Below are 17,355 nucleotides of genomic sequence, written 5' to 3' on the forward strand. Positions count from 1 at the left end.
AAAAAAAAAAAAAAAAAAAAAGCAAACAATGACAACAACAACAACACACACACACATACACACACACAGGGGTGGGGGAGATAATGCCTTATACCAGATAAAAATGACAATAAAAGTAGTACAGAAAGAACACTGCAAGTAGAGGAATTCACTCCCCTCCACATACTTGAGCTCAGGCACCAACACTGGGAGTATTCTATACAACTCCAGACCAAAGCACATGCAGTCCTTTTTATTTTCTCTTGCTCTTGAGACCGAAAGCCTAATATATCCACACGGTGTGCAGTGTTCCTTTTCTGTTGTCCCAGTACCATTTTTCTGCTCGAGACCTTCAATAAATGTAGCTGCTTTTCCCTCACCATCAAGTGCATGCTTTGCAATACTTTGCTTGCTGTTCATAAGAGCCTGGAATCTGTCAGATCTACTGCAGTTACAAAAGTACTTGAATGCTTATAATGTGAAAATATCAGAAGGTACTGGAAGAAATTAATCAGCAAGAACATCAGCAATGTCTTTAGACAGTGCTACTGTCTGGGAAAAAAATTCCACCATCAAGTTTGAATTAGAAATAGTGAGTAGCCAGGTATTGATGCATGCCTGTACTTCCAGCACTTGGGAGGCTGAGGCAGGAAGATTGCTGCAAGTTTGAGGCCAGCCTGGGCTACATGCTTGAACTGTATAGCAAGACCTTGTCTAAAAACAAAATCAGTAGGTAGAAGTTAAAGTGGAAGAGATTTTCAGCTCTATGTAAAACATTAAGTATTTGGCAACTGAAATGGGCAATCTCTTGGGGGACACAGTATTCCAACACTGGAAGCTAAATGACTTTGCAAATATGTGTTAAAAGTGACTTAGGCAGAAGGACACTGAAATGACTTCCAAGAGTCCTAATTCTGTACTCATCTCACTACAACAAGAAGAAAAAACCCAATCAGCTAATCTATTCCACAGCTGTCTCTATGTAGGCAGCACTTTGAGGGTTACTGAAGACAGAAAAGTGGCTTCTACCCAGATCGGGGAGACAACACTAGTACGCATCAAATATAGTATAACTAAGTATAATCATGACCGTATAGAATTCCATACTATGTAATAGGGTCAGAAAGAGGTATAGGAAAGAGTCATGCTTCAGAAGCAAAATAACCACTGAGGTAGCTAGATCTGATATAAATACTGAAGAACAGAGGATGTGAACAAGGGAACAAGAGAGAAGTCCTGAAACACAGAAGAGGAGCACAAGCAGGTATACGCATGCCCTGTTCACAGCCACAAGTGGTCCAACTGTAAAAGAGGTGTGTAGGGAACAGTAGTGGGCAAGATCAGATTGTCCCACTGAAATTCTGACAACAACATAGGGAACAGAGTTTTACTCAAAGTTTTCAATCACTTAAGCAACAAGATAAAAATTCTGCAAAGGATGCCAAGTGTAGCAATAGAATGCAAGATGACCAAGAAGGATTAAAAGACTAAAAACAAGAAAATCAGACAAGAAATAGGGAGGAGCTCCACTAGGATGCTATCTGAAAATTGTGTTGTATGAAAGGAGAGGTTGGCAAGTACAAGGCTGTAAGTTCGATTCCCGGTACCTGAAATTAGAGGGGATTGGAGGAATACTTTACAAAATAAGGCCTACTGGACTCAGTTACTAGCCTCATATAGGAAATGGCAGAAACGTAAGTCAGGGAAAAAGTTAAGTTCTCTGTTTGTGTAACTGGTGATACTGATATCCAGGCAGCAACTGTAACAGAACAAAGAAATTTGGTAGGGACTATATGCTCCCCCTTCAAAGCCAGAAACTGGAGATATCATTTATGGAGCTACAGCAGAGACAAGCAGCAGAAAACAAAGAGATGAGCTCTCTAGGTAACTGCTATATAGGTTGGGGAGAAGGACCCTAGAGCTCTCTTTTCACCCTAAGAACATCTCCAATCCTCACTGGCAACCATACTCTCACAGGAACACTCCATCCAGGTTAGGATGGAGCAAACATTTTTGTATCATGAAAAGTACCAGAGAGAAATGCCCTTCCAGTATCTCTCCATAGCCTTCTTCCTCTTGACAGCACACATCAAATCCCAGTTCAATGACACTTTGAGGCTATCCCAGCCTGTATGTAGTCTTGTCTCTTAACTTCTAGTACTCACCAACTGCATAAGCCTGTAATTGAGGAGCTCTACTCACATTATTCAGATTTTCTAGCAATTAGGCCAAACTTCCAGTCACTTAAGAGTCCAGCATTAAACATACTGAAATTAAATCAAGCACCTTTCTAAAAATTTACTGAATGACCTAAGCCCACCAGGAACATGAAGAAATCTAACTTCAATGTGTACACCCATGTACGCAACAGACCACTGAACTTGCAAAGATATTGCAGTCTTGGGAAGGGCTGATTTACATGTACATCCTCAGGTAGTCCTGTCTGCTACTTTACTAAGACCAAAATGAGCCAAAATAGACTGACTTGACTTTCTTTCTTTCTGCTATTATATTTTTCTGGGTCTTTAGTCATGCTTATGCTCTCATAAATACCATCTTTCTATCATTTCTGTTATTACATGTAATCTCCAATTAACTGTTCCCTTCACTCAGCAAGTGTCCCTCAACTACATTCCTGTGTTTTGTCTAGTCTCCTTACCTATTTGCCTAACACAAAATTATTTGAACTTTCTTTACTACTCTTTCAAGGAGCCAACCTGCTTTCATTTCTGTACTACCAAAATAATTGACACAGCTAAGCTGGGTGTGATGGTGCACGCCTATAATCCCAGCACTCAGGAGACTGAGGCAGAAGGATCGCTGCAAGTTGGAGGTCAGTGAATTACACAGTGAGTTCAAGGCCAGCCTGAACTACATAGCGAGAACCTAGCTCAAAAAACCAAAGGGGTGGGGGTGGCGGAGGTGAGGAGAGCTTGACATAGTAGTCTTGGTACCTTATCAGTCCTATAATCTGGCTTACAGCTCAAGCTATACCCAGGTTCTCCTTCAGGCCTAATGTCATTTTTCCTAGGGATGTTACTTTAACTTCTCCATATATGGAAGTACTCACTTCCTCCTTTTAACTCCCCAGCACTCTATTTCTACCTCTTCTTCTGGAACTCTTATTAGTCACCTAATCTTATAGCAATTTGTGCTCATACCTTCCCTACTGGACCAGATGGTAATGATGGTAGTGACTGAATCTGATTTATCTTTATGGTCCCATCACCAGTTTCATAAGAGTAAGTTCATAAATCTTGGCTGAATGAATCTCTAATATGAAATATAAATGGTGTAGCAGAGATCACAGCCACCAAGCTTGGAAGCAAGAAATCTGATGGCCTGGCTACAGACAGACGCATTTAGCCTTTAGACTGAGCAATCAAAGTGAATGAGTATAATAAACTTCTTCAAGCTCTTTTCCAGCTGTAATATGATCTGTTTTGTTTTGTTTTGTTTTTGTCTTTTTGAGACAGGGTCTCACTCTGCAGTTCAGACTGGCCTTGAGCTCACTTTGTAGCCTAGGCTGGTCTCAAACTCACAACGATCCTCCTGCCTCAGCCTCCTGAGTGCTGGGATTACAGGAGTGCGCCACCACGCCTGGCTTATGATCTGTTTTGAATTAATACCAATCGGTTAAAAAAAAAAAAAAAATCGAGGACCCAAGCTCAGCCCTAAGTTCCTCTTGGTCTAAAGTACAACCACAAAAAAAAGAGTATTTCCTTTCCATTTTCTTTCTAGAGACAAAGTTATCATAGAAGCAGAATCACTTATTGCTGAACAATCAGCATGGATCATTGCTAACCCCACCTAACTCAGAGGCATAATTCTTGGTAGCCACTTTCATACCATGTTAGGGTGGCTTCAGCAGCATCCTTCACCCTCATAGATGCAGGGTTTGGCTCCTTATCTCCTTTGTATTTAACCTCTTGATCACTGTTTTTGGACTTACTTCCTGAGATACCCAGTTCTACAATCTCCAGTACTTCTTTAAGGCAGTCCTAGAAGAAAGAAAGGTGGACAAGTTTTTCTAATACACATTATAAAAGACAAGGAATCCATTGAAATGCTAACAGTGGTTATGCCTGGTTAGTGGGGCTTCAGTAACAAAATAAACTTTACACTCCCTCTCCAAATTTCTCTTTAGAAGAACTAAATCTGAATGATCCATGAGTAGGTAAGTAAAGAAAACTAAATTCAATTTTATCAGTCACAGAAATTCCTATACAATTACCATGGACTACAAATCATGAAAGGCCAAATGAAAGAGATACGAAAGTAATTCAGCCAAACCTGGTATGGTTAAAGACAAATGATCTAACAAAGTAAATGGAAGCTCATCAGTAATAAACATTTTTAAACAACTTCTGGTAGCATAACTTTAAAGCCCATAACAAAAATGATTAAACTTTATCAATAATATTGTTTTTAAAAATTAGATAAAGATCTCAATTACCTTGATATCTTTATTTTCAGTGTAAATTCTGTATTAACATTTGTTTCCCTATAAGGAATAGTGGCAGGAAAAGCATACAACACATTTGAGGCCACTTGAAAATGGACAAATGTATGTGAAATTACAGACAGAAGCAACCTTTAAAGTAAGCTGTGCTCTCACTTTGCAGGCTAGCAATCAATTGGTCTTATTGTTTTGAAACTACATGACCAAAGTACTTACTAACTACCTCCATGCTACCAACCTTTCAATTGTTTCGCTAGTTCAGATAAATCAAGCAAAGCCACCTCTTTTAAAGAACTTCCTCTCTTCATTAATTTACAACCAAATATACATGAAGACAGTTTATAAGGAGTGTTCAAAAGAGTAACTGTTCTACTGAAATCTAACAAGTAAATTCAAAATGTGTAATAGTGCATTTACATTTAAATATTCTCTTTTAAACATATTTTCCCAAAATACATTTTTTGTTTCTTTTTAATGTTTAAAGACGGAATAAACCCACCTTTTCATCAAGCATATCAGGATGCTCTGTCAGCCAGACACACAGACACTGAAAAGCTGCCACTATCATGGAGTGCAGATCTCGAGAGTGAAGAGGAGCTGGCCGGCTGCACTGGTACACAATGTAGCAGCACACAGAACTGATGGCTCGCTTCCGGTCTCCTGAGTCAGCCATCACCCTCACCTGAACATGTTCATTTGAGGAATAGAAACAATCAGCCAGGAATCGCAGAACCAATTTCAAAGCATGTGCACTGAGGATACATTATATAAGGCCTTGCTTTTTAATATTTATATATGAACAGAATACTCCAGATGTACTATTATACTGTACAAAAAAAAATAACAGTGGCAATTTTCAAATCCTGAAACAGTGCTTCACATTAGCATGGTTTTTTTTTCATGACCTAAAATCAAAACCTACTGCATGCACCTATTCATCCTTGCCAAAGACTGAAAGACTTATTGGCAAGGGAAGATATGCACATTTTTAAGCCCCCACTAACCCAACCTCACTCTGATGCTCTATACTCTGCACAAAGCACTGTGTAGCTGCTAAGCGGCATATAAACTGTACATATTAAGTAGGACAGTGAACATATATATACATCACCTCAAAAATGTCTTCAGGTACCTTTGTAATCCTTCTCCTATTCTTCTTTGTGGTCTCTAAGCAAATACTGATCTGCTACCACTATAGACTATCTTGCATTTTCTAAAATTTATATAAAATCATATAGCATGAACTTCTCAGTGGTCTGGCTTCTTCCTTTTCCATCTGACATAATTATTTTCATAGCTATCTACATTTTTGTGTATTGCTTATACATTGCTTTTTTTTTATGGGGTGAGCAATATTCCACTGCATGGAAATACCATTATTTGTTTATCCAGAACCAGTTAATGGATATTTGGACTGTTTCCAGCTTTTGCATAAAGCTACTATCAACATTCATGTCCAAGTTTTTGAATGAATACATATCTTATATCCCAGGAGAGGAATGACTGGGTCATAAGACAGATGTATGTTTAACTTCATTTATTTTGTCTTTTTGACACAGGGTGTCACTATGCAGTTCAGGCTAGCCTTCAGCTCACTTTGTAGCCCAACGATCCTCCTGCCTCAACCTCCTGAGTGCTGGGATTATAGGCATGTGCCAACAAGCCCAGCATTGTTTAACGTTTTGAAGAACTACCACGCTGTTTTCTGAAATGGCTATTTCAGTTAACATTACCATCAAAAGTTCCTCCACTTGCTCACTAACATTTGGTATGGTCAGTCTTTTTAATTTTAGCTATTCTAATAAATATGTAAAGGTATCTCACTGTGATTTTAATTGCACTTCTCTAATAGCTAAGGATACTGAACATCTTTTCAGTGTTTAATGGTCACCTGCTTATCTTTGTTAAAGTTTTAGGCAAATCCTTTGCCTGCTTTTTAACTCTTTTGTTTTTGTTTTATTATTGAGGAGTTTTTTTCATTGGTGGTTGTTCTGTCTTTTTTAAAGGTTTTTTTGGGGGGCGGGTACTGGGAATCAAACTCAGGACCTTGTGCTTGCCAGGCAGGCACTTGTGCCACTAAGCTGTATCCCTGGCCCTTTAAAGGTTTTACTAAAAGTCTGTATGAAACTACATCTAGACTTCAGATCCAGCTGCCAGAGTCACTCATACGTAGTGGCTAGAGAATGGCACATGGCTCTGACTTCTTAGTCTTCTATCCAGAGCTGAAGGTGGTGGATAGCACTGTATCTCACCTTTCAGATCCACTGTGCTCAAGTGGTCATGCAGGACCTTGAGGCCAATGTTAGCACTTCACACCAGGACAGCACAATCTTCACTGTCATGCCTAGCACACCTTGTCTGAGCAACACACAGTGCATGGTGGAACCAACATAGTAGTTAATATGGTTCCTACAGTAAAACACTGAACTATTCACAAAGTTTATGGTCTCAGTTTATTATCCTGGTGAGTCTCCTGGATGCCATGAACTTGTAGCCCTTGACTTGCTGTTCTCCACAAAACACAGCGCAGTGTAGCTGGCTCTCTCTATAGCAAATCCCCTGAGAAGTTGTAATAGACTCCACGTAGGAAATGGCACAGAGATCTACCTCTTCCGCACAAAGCTCCACCTGTCCTCAGGGAAGCCCAATCTCTTCTGAACTACAAGGATCAATTCACAGATCTGCTTATCCTTCTCAAATGAATGCTCCACATCCTTTAGGCCAAGTCATGATTTCATGCTGATTGTTATAACTTGAACCTCAGTGCCAGAATGACTATTTCTAGCAAGCGTCTCAGAAACCCATACAATTCAGCTTTGAAGTGCCATTAGTGACAAATTTATTCTTCTTAGATAATTGCACCATCATAATGCTGTCAATTGTTAGAGTTTACAGTTTACATTTATGCCCATAATCCACTCTGAGTAAATTTCTGTAGAGAGTATAAGGTATGAAACAAAGTCTTAGAGAAGAGAGAGGAATGGGGGAAAAAAAGCAGCAGCAAGATATACCATGTACAGGTATAAATTCCTTATGGTGAATGCTACTGCTAAGTATATCTAAAATGTGCTAATAAAATAAAAAAGAAACTGTTTTTACTGTTTGTTTAGAGATAAATATCCAATTATCCCAGCACCAATGACTGAAAAGACTATCCTTTCTCCTTTGAATTTCTTTTGCACTATTTTAAAAGAAATCAAATGACTACATCTGCATGGATCTGCTTCTGAATTCGCTATTCTATTCCAATAATCTAATTGTCCAAACCTATTTCAACAACAGATTAGTTTGGGTTTTTTGGTTTTTGTTTTTGTTTTGTTAACCAAGGCCTTCCTATACATATATTCCAGGCTGGCTTGGAACTTGTTATGCAGCTCAGGCTGGCCTTAAACTTGCCACCCTCCAGCTTCAGCCTCCTGAATGCTGGGATGACTGTTCTGATTACTCTAGCTTTATCGTAAATCCTTTATAATTTGTCAGACTGGTCCAGAGAAATGTTTCATCTAAGGCTTTCTGTTAATGGCTTAAACTATATCATCTCAGACAGGTCCACCTTGTGTGGTTATATCACCTTTTGTTTACAGGGTATTTTATATATGTAGTTTCATATGATCCTCTCAAAAAAATTCTCTTGTTATATGCAAGATAATTTTGCCCATTTTACTAATTAAAAAACAGATGCTAGTAAGGATTTGGCAACTGGAACCCTAGTACAGTACACTGCTGGTGGGAATGTAAAATGATTCAGTAGCTGTGGAAAACAATTTGGCAATTCCTCAAAAAGTCAAAAATTACCATATACACCACAATTTCACTACTCAGTATATACCTCAAAGAATCGAAAACTCATGTTCACAGCAACACTAACAGAAGTCTAAAGATGAAAACAGCTCAAATGTGCACCAAATGATAAATGGACAAAGTGTGGAATACACATTCAACATAAATTATCTAACCATAAGCAGTAATGAAATTCTGACAAATTCTACAAAAGGAATAAAACTCAAAAAATTACACTGAATGAAAAAGTCAAGCACAAAAGGTCATATATTGTATAACCCCATTTATGCAACATGTCCAGAGTAGGCAGATGTATGTATATAAAATGCAGGTTGTCAGGGGCTGAGGGGGGAAGGAGTGGAGAAGCACTGCTTAATGGGTACAGAGTTTTACTTTTGAGGTGATGAAGACATTTTGGGACAAGAGGTGGCAGTTGCACAACAATGTTAATCTACTAGCTGTTACTGAATTATTCATTTTCAAATGATTAATTTTGAGCGAGGCATGGTAGTACATGCCTATAATCCAGAGCCTCACAAGGTTGAGACAGGAGTGCAGTTTTGAGGCCAGCCTTGGCAACTTAGCAAGTTCAAGGCTATCCTAGACAACATGGTGAAACCCTGACTCCAAAAACCTAAATAAATAAATAAATAAATAAATAAATAATATAAAATGGTTAATTTTATTTGATATGAGTTTCACCTTGGAGGGAGGGAGAAAGGGAAGGGAGGAAATTCAAGAGAAGGCCACCCAGCTCTAAAGTTCCAAAAAAATTAAATAATAGCTGTGAAAAAAATCTGAACAGTCCATTTTCACTTACCTCTGATAATGGAAGATAATAGTCACATGTAATCCCAATTAGCATACTTAAGAACAATCATTCTATATAAAACCAACATTTATCCTATTATATGCAAATAAACGGCAAGTATTATGTTTCTTGTAATTTTACACCCAAAAATATTCATACTCTTTGAACTTATTTTTATTTTTAAAAATTTTTTTAAACTTGTTGGACTTCTTGAGACGGAATTTCATTATATAGTCCAGCCTGGCCTCAAACTCACAGCATATTGTAGGCTAGCCTCCAAATCATTTTCCTCCTGACTCAGCTTCCCAATTGCTGAGATTACAGGAATGGGCCACCACACTCAGCTGAATCTATTTTACAGAAGTACAATTCATTTTGTAAAATTTCACTTGGGAGACTCAACCTCATACAGTTTGATATAAACTGAGTATGGCCAACACTGCAATTCCTATACCAAGGGGCCAAGAGATACAGAACAAACAGTCATGGTGCAAGGCTGTTGGATTAAAATAAAAGGACTGTCCTCCTCACCTTTGCCAGGCCAGAGAGGAGCTCTAGAGCTGCCAGGGATATGCTCATGTCTTGCCGCCACTGGGAGTTGAGTCTTTGGGTGACAAGATGAATGCTGCGAATCAGGAGCCCAGCAGCTGAATCTGTATTAAGAGCTAGGATATAACCCCAATGCCACATCCCACAGGGAGGGAAAACAACTAAGCATTAGTAACAAGAAGCACAGCATTCCACCAGGCACAGACCACAGCAGCCACAGTGAGCACGATGGTCACCCACACAGTGCTATGCTCCCCGCCCACTGGCCTGAGCCCCAGCCAGGCCTGATTGACAGAGCACAAGGCGCCCACGCAGGGCCAGGGCAGCTTCTAGCTCCCAGCCACATATTTTCACACAGACAACCACAGGACTTGGCAGTTTCAGTATCATTCTTGTAATGCTGTACATCTGACAATTTCTAAATTAAAAACTCACAGAGTTACATTTTCAAAAAGAATGATGAAAAAAAGGCTACCAAAGATTTCCATGGGATTTTATAAAGGGAAAAAACCCAATTTCATAGGCTCCTCAGATGCTGGGAATTACCCTATAGCATCTGTTGAAATTACTTGTCGAATTTAAACCATCAAATATCACATGCAATGCCTTTTCAAACCCATTTTAACATGTAACTCTCCAAGACCACTTTAACACACCTAGAAATATTAAATAAACAAGCCAGTTTTTACTTGGCTTCCAACTTTATACTTGAGTGATTATTACTTAACTAACAGTACATTAGAAGAGATTAGGATAATTAAATTGAATTTATAAAGGAAGCTTTAGGGACATTATACCTGTCGATCCTATCAGAAAGAGGGCAGTGACAACAGAAAAAGGAATGATCATTAAAGAGAGACATTCATGCAACAGTAACACAAATCTGGATTTCTTAGTAAAAAATATTTTAAGACATTACAAGCAGAGCTCACTAACACCAGTTCAAAATGCTGAAACAAACAATAATCACTTCAAACATTTATTAGAACACATGCAGTAATGCAAACATTTTTAGTTTAAAAGTGTAGAAAGAATGAAAAACTTTCAACCACAATATACCTGTCTACAAACACCATGAAAAAAGTAACAATTTAAGTAACCTCTGTATAAATACAATATTTATATATATATTAAATATCCACATAATTTCTTTATCTAGCTGACAGTCTCAAGAATTTTCACTGCAAACTTAAACGATAAAAATATGCCTCATAAACTCATGAACATTAAGTCTCCAGATGATTAAAAAACTCACAACTAAGGAACTAATCTAGTTAGATAAATGTTCACAGATTCAATACACTGTTAGTATTGTACATAAAAATATAAAGGTACCTTAAATTGACTGAATATATAAAACAGTTGCCCAAGGTAAAGGACATTACTAAATAGAATGCTTTGCTGACAAATATTTTATTTGGCAAAGCAGAAAATAAAAATGCTTCTTTACCCTTGCTTAAAATTTGTGACTGAAGAATCTAATGATATATATAATAGGGTAGGTATAGAAATTTTAACATGGAGACAGATATTCCTCTCAAATCCCGTCAACTATATACTCCATCGCTCCTTTTTCCCACACTGTAATCACTGATTTGCTGGACACCTCTCCCATCAGACTGTGTGCTTGCTCTGAGCATGGCCCACATCTTATGTGATCCATATATGACCCATCTCACCAGTGCCTGGTAAAGGACCCAGGAATTTCTATTGACCATTCATTACAACCATCTATAAAATGTAATAAACTATCCCAAATGTAAATACTAAAAGCTATATAGATAAAACTTAAATATTTGGGGTTTTGCTTAGTTTTTTAGACTAACACCCTATTATACTGAAATACACAAAATTCTGGGTTTATAGTATTGTTTTAAAATTTTGAACACTAAAAATTTTTTAGATTTGTTTTATAAATCTAAAGCTAAAAGTAACTCCGTAAAATTTTGATTTTTTTTTAAACATAGCTTACCATAATCCCTTAGGAGGGCTTGAGCAGGTCTCTCACTATCAGGAGTTGTGGGCTCTGTGCTTCCACCACTTGCTGAACTAATACCACTATTAGTGCGACTATGACTCTTCAAGTTATTTTCTCCACCACCCTAGTCAAATGAAAATAATTCAAGTACTTGGGGGCTATGTCATAGTTTACAAATATAAGCAGAGACTAATCATTAAAAACTTTCTTGATAAGATGGAATGAGCCAACTAAATGGCACGTAATGACATACAAATAACAAACCAACAATGGATTAAAATTGCTGTGGTATTTCCACACAGACACAATCTGCTGAAGGGTACGAAGGGTTTGACAACTATAGGTGTCCATACTGGGGTCTTCTTTGCCACTGTTTACAAAGGCCCAGCCCAGGACCTTTTTCAGTTCTTTACTAGCTAATGACTCTAGGTCCTTAAAGGAAGCACCCTATGGGCCTCCCAAGCAAAACCTTGGAACAGGAATACAATCTTAAAAAAAAACCAGTAATTTCAAATGCAATTATATTATAAAATACTAAAACACAACGAAGAACTATGGTTAGTGTAAACTCCTATATGAATGGAGCTAATAAATCTGTTAACGATTTCCCTCACTTTTGCCACAGAAATACAATTCATTATATCTACATCAGTAAATTACTGTTAGCTATCTACTGGACACAAATGTAATTTCTTTGTCAATAATTTGATTACCCATTCTATATCCACTCAACATACCCTATTTATTCTCCCACTCTCCAACCTCTACTCTAGGAATAAAGATCATGTATCTTGATGACAGAAGCTTTTTCTGTTTAGAATCACTACTGTTTCGAGGCACCTGCAAACTTTGGTCTAAGGGGCTAGAAAGAGACCACTAATCTTACAGTCATCCTCAGATCTATTAGCGATAGCAGGAATTAAGGAGTAAAAGGATTGACCTAGATTATTCCAGCCAGTTCACCAGCAGAGCAAGACACAGAGACACTGTCCAGAAATAGACTGGCCTTAGCTGGAATTTCTGTCATGTAGAACCTCTCAGGGATTTGATGTATAGCTAATAAGGCACTGACAAGTAAAATAAAAAAATCTCAGAATAGGTATTTTTAAAGAGTCCTTCTGCATGTGGTGGCACATGCCTGTAATCCCAGCACTCAGGAAGCTGAGGCAGGAGGATTGCCATGAGTTCAAGGTCAGCTTGGGGGCTACATAATCAATTCAAGACCAGCCTGAGCTACACAGCAAGACCCTGTCTCAAAAGAAAAAAAAAAACCCTTTTGAATGAATGTGCTGGTTTTAAAACAGTGTCTTTAAAAATCACAAGGACAGGATTTAGCTCAGCGGCACAGCGCCTGCCTGGCAAGCACAAGGTCGTGAGTTCGATTCCTGGTACTGGAAAAAAAACAAAAAAAATTTAAAAATTTTTTAAAAAATCACAAGGACAGATAGGAAAATAATTTAGCTAAAACATAAACTGATATTCTCTGACAGATTACATGTCATGATCTTCTTACCATCTCCATTTGGCAACCAATGGCTTCTAAAAGTGCAGAATCTTGAACAATATTTAACATTGCCCCTGCAACAGCAAAAAGGAAAACAATGCATATAAAAGATGTAAGGACACTAAAATGGCTCATATGATTAAGAATAGAAGTAAGAATATGAGCACTTCTGAAACTCCCCCAAAATACTGATAAATCCACTGGCTGCTGAGAATAGATACTCTAGAATTTCTCCAATTCTAATCTGTTTCCCAAAGTTTTAAAATCGTATCTTTCTAAAATGAATTTGAGAGCCAGGGATATAGCTCAGCAGCACAAGCACTTGTCTGGCAAGTGCAAAGTTCTGAGTTCAATTCCCAGTACCAAAAAAACAAATAAATAAAATAAATTTGAAAGCCTAACTGTACTTTTATAAAATGTACTCATTGTCTGATATGTTTTAATTGGTGTGAAAGACCAGATATAAGCATCTCGATTTCAAGATAATACAAACAAGGTTCTAATCTTTTAGAAATAAAGAAAATAAAACCCACATTTGTACCTTTCCTATCATACAGGTTGAGACAATGTTTGAATTTCGGCTATCCATAGATCAGGGTAATGGATGTGGATTTTATTCTATGTGTAATAAGCAACCAATGGCATTACTGAGTTTATTCTTTAGAATACTGATTCGGGCTTAAGTGGGGAGATAAAAGCTAAGGGAGCAAGAAAGGAAGCAGGGAGACCAGGGAGGAGGCTATGATAACACTGTTATTAAAAGATGCAGAGCTTAGAAGGGTTCTAGGCGTGAAAAGGTAAGGTTGATCAGGATATATTTTGGAAGTAGTGCCAACAGAACTTAGGGGTGGACTTAAATGTGGGGCATTAAAGAAAGAGAAGAATTAAAGATAGAGGAATTGCAGGCTCTTGTTTGAATAATTCGGTATATATGAGGAAGCCATGTGCCAAGATGAACAATTAAGACTGTTGGGCATTTGATTTAGGGCAAAGATGTGGGAGGTAGGCAAGGTAAACATACTACTATACAAGTAGAGACACCAACTAGGCATATGTTAGCTAGTAACATATGCTGAACTGAAAGGATATTCTAGGCTGAAGAATCCATGTATCTACAATATTTGAAACTATGGGACTGATAAAAGGGCTAAGAACAGAGCTTGAAAGTTTCCAACACATACCTACTTGGTAAGATAGGAGGAGGGAGCAAAGGAGACAGAGGAGGAACCAGTAAGAGGAAGTTAAAATCAGGTTAGTATGGTATGATGGAGGCCTCAACAAAAATGTTGTACGGAGACGGGGTCAATCAAGCCAAGTGTTATACGGCCAGGTGAGATGATGACAACTTCATTAGTTCTGACAAGAGGGAGATCATTGGAAACTTTGATGTGAGTTCATTTAGTGGTATGGTGGGGACAAAAATGGTACTCCATAAAGAATGAGACACAAGGAAAATGAATAGAAAATTCAAAGGGTTTTTATTTTCAGGGTAGAAGAGAATGGGGACAATAGCTAGAGGAGTAAGGCATCCAGAAAGTTGTGTTTTAGAAGGGTAATGATAGGACATATTTCTATGCCAGTACAAATAATCTAGTGAAGGAGAAATTGATCAGATAGGAAAGAAGAGCAAGGACTTTTATAAGGCAATGAGAATGGGCCAAGTGGGGGAACATTCTAACAAACTGGGCTCCCTCTGTCTCTATCTCCTACTGTCTGTACCTCTGCTCTCTTCACTTTGGCTACACTGGCATCCTCACTTTGCTCCGGTGCAAAGTGAGGTATTTTGCCACTGCTTTTCCATCCAGCCTACTCTTAATCCCAGGCATCTGCATGGCTCCCGCCCTCCCTTTCTCAGTGTGATCTGCCACAGCACCCTATTTAAAATTAACAACCCCTGCCTTCTGTCCCATGGCACACCCACCCATCTGCAAATTGTTTTCTCCCTGACAGTATACACTCTTAGATACTGTTTGTCCCTTGTCATCACCAGAAAGATTTTTGTCAGGGGCTGGGGATTTAGCTCAGCGGCAAAAGCGCCTGCCTGGCAAGCGCAAGGTCGTGAGTTCGGTTCCCGGTACCGGAGAAAAACCAAAAAAAAACCAAAAAAAAACCAAAAAAAAAAAAAAAGAAAGATTTTTGTCTGCTTTGCTCCTTTCTGTACTCCAGTCATCGGTGGTACCTGGCACACAACATAACAGAATTCAAGCTCCAGCTGAGGGGAAGAAGGAGCTACCAGGCTGGGGGCAGGTATCTCCTGCACTGTTTTCTATGAAATATGTAACAAAAGCATAAGCTAAGCAGAAGACAGATAGAGGCTGAAGATGTGAAGTGTGAGAAACAGAAAAGTAGTTCCCTGAGGATGTTTAGTGAAACCACCAGTCCGAGCTGAGTATCACCTGAGATTTACAGTCACAAGTCTGAAAGGGTAGCCAGCTATATGACTTTTTTCCTCTAGCACTACTCACTCAGGTGTGAATACAGAATAAATGGAGAGCTGATTCAAGCAAAGTTGGAATTTAAAAGTGTTAAGGAACATGGAATTTAAACTGGGTAAGGATGAAAGAGAAATGAGAGACAGTGAAATGAAATACGGTCAGTGGACTGGAGATAGAGTGGGAGGTAGTACACTTTTTCTATAAAAGATCAGGAAGTAAACCCTTTAGACTTTGTATCATCTGATCTCTGTCACAACTAGTCAACTCTCCTGTTGGAGCACAAAAGCAACTACAGATAATAGAGCAACATGACTGTGTTCCAACAAAACTACTACAAAAACAGCAGACCATGCAATCAACACCACCTTCTGCTATTATGGGCAGAAGTCTCTCTGCAATGAACCTTTCTCAGGGTAAGAATCACGCCAGTCATTTCTCTAGTATATCCTAAGTGCCTGCATCTAGGATCACACTCATGGTTTTGATGAAAAGTCAGAGATACAATAAAAGATGGGTGCAGCAATCAAGTAGGGAAATGATACAGATCTGAAATTGGCCATAATGATGTACACATTTAAGACAGAGAATCAGTATGATGAGGAGGTAAGATGAAACAGTAAGAAAAGGAGAACCACACAACAGCTGTTCCACAATTTCTTCTTGGCAGGGTGCTAATTTAGCTTCCAGAATTATACCCTACCCCAAATTTTTTCACATGTACTTAATGCATAGGAGGGAAGAGGAAGAAAAGGAAAGATCAAAGAGTGACTAGCCAGGGATAGTGGTGCATGCCTATAATCCCAGCACTCAGGAGGCTGAGGCAGGAGGACTGCTGTGAGCTTGAGGCCAGCCTGGGCTACATAGTGAGTTCAAGGCCAACCTAAACCATACAAGAACCTGTCTCAAAAAAAAAAAAAGATGAAGAAGTAAATTAAGTGGAAAAGAGAGAGAAAAAGAAGAGATGGTAGAAAGGAAGAGAGAAGGAGAAAAGGAGAGAGACAGGGAGAAAAAAAAACAGAAGGACAAACAGTGACCAAGAATACAGAAATGCTTTCCTTCCCTCATCTCAGCCCTTCACATTTTTTTAACATTAAAAGCAAATGAACCCCTCAGACAAAGGACTTCTATCTAGAACATATAAAGAATTAAAAAAATCTGGCCCCCAAAATTCAAAGACCCAATCCAAAAAAGCATCTGAGATGAATACACACTTCTCAAATGAAGAAATACTAATGGCAAATAAATACATGAAAAAATGTTCAACATCATTAGTCATTCAAGAAATACAACTTAAAACAACGAGATTCCATCTCACCTCAGAAAGAATGGCTACCGTCAAGAAATCAACCAATAATAAATGCTAGAGAGGCTGTGGGGCAAAAGGAACCCTACTCCACTGTTGGTGGAAGTGTCGACTGGTGAAACCACTATGGAAATCAGTTTGGAGATTCCTCACAAAACTAGGGTTAGAAGTCCCACTTAACCCAGCTGGATATTTTCCCAGAAAAATTAAAAACATCATACCACAGCAATATATGTACACCCATGTTTATAGCAGCATGATTTGTTATAACTAAATCTTGGAAACAACCTAAATACTCATCAACTGTGGAATGGATAAAAAAGATGTAGTATTTTTATACAATGGAATATTACTCAGCTATAAAAAAAAGATAAACTCAAGGTTTTTGTAGCTAAATGGATGCAACTAAAGACCATACTCCTAAGTGAAATAAATCGGACCCACAGGTGTAAACATCATATTGTCTCCCTGGTGCAGGAATCTGAAAGAATAAGTAAAATTCAAAATGTACAATAGATGATAAGAAAGAGAAAGAAATTGCTCAAAGGAAGGAA

At 38.3% G+C, this 17,355-nt stretch overlaps 1 protein-coding gene across 4 annotated transcripts in view; it reads right to left on the reverse strand.

The window, feature by feature from the left end:
• Nucleotides 1–17,355, reverse strand: part of Ralgapb (Ral GTPase activating protein, beta subunit (non-catalytic)) — a 94,813-nt gene that overhangs the window by 28,441 nt on the left and 49,017 nt on the right. For 3 of the 4 annotated variants that reach the window (XM_005392533.2, XM_013518287.1, XM_013518288.1), the window contains 5 exons: nucleotides 13,073–13,137; nucleotides 11,554–11,683; nucleotides 9,564–9,697; nucleotides 4,941–5,123; nucleotides 3,829–3,980 (listed from right to left, as the gene is read on the reverse strand). In XM_005392533.2, the coding sequence (XP_005392590.1) occupies nucleotides 3,829–3,980; nucleotides 4,941–5,123; nucleotides 9,564–9,697; nucleotides 11,554–11,683; nucleotides 13,073–13,137 (664 nt within the window). The remainder of the gene's footprint in view (nucleotides 1–3,828; nucleotides 3,981–4,940; nucleotides 5,124–9,563; nucleotides 9,698–11,553; nucleotides 11,684–13,072; nucleotides 13,138–17,355) is intronic. The other variant, XM_005392534.2, reaches the window with a different exon arrangement.

Source organism: Chinchilla lanigera, unplaced genomic scaffold, assembly GCF_000276665.1.
Source record: "Chinchilla lanigera isolate Chin_1 unplaced genomic scaffold, ChiLan1.0 scaffold00044, whole genome shotgun sequence".
Taxonomy (NCBI): domain Eukaryota; kingdom Metazoa; phylum Chordata; class Mammalia; order Rodentia; family Chinchillidae; genus Chinchilla; species Chinchilla lanigera.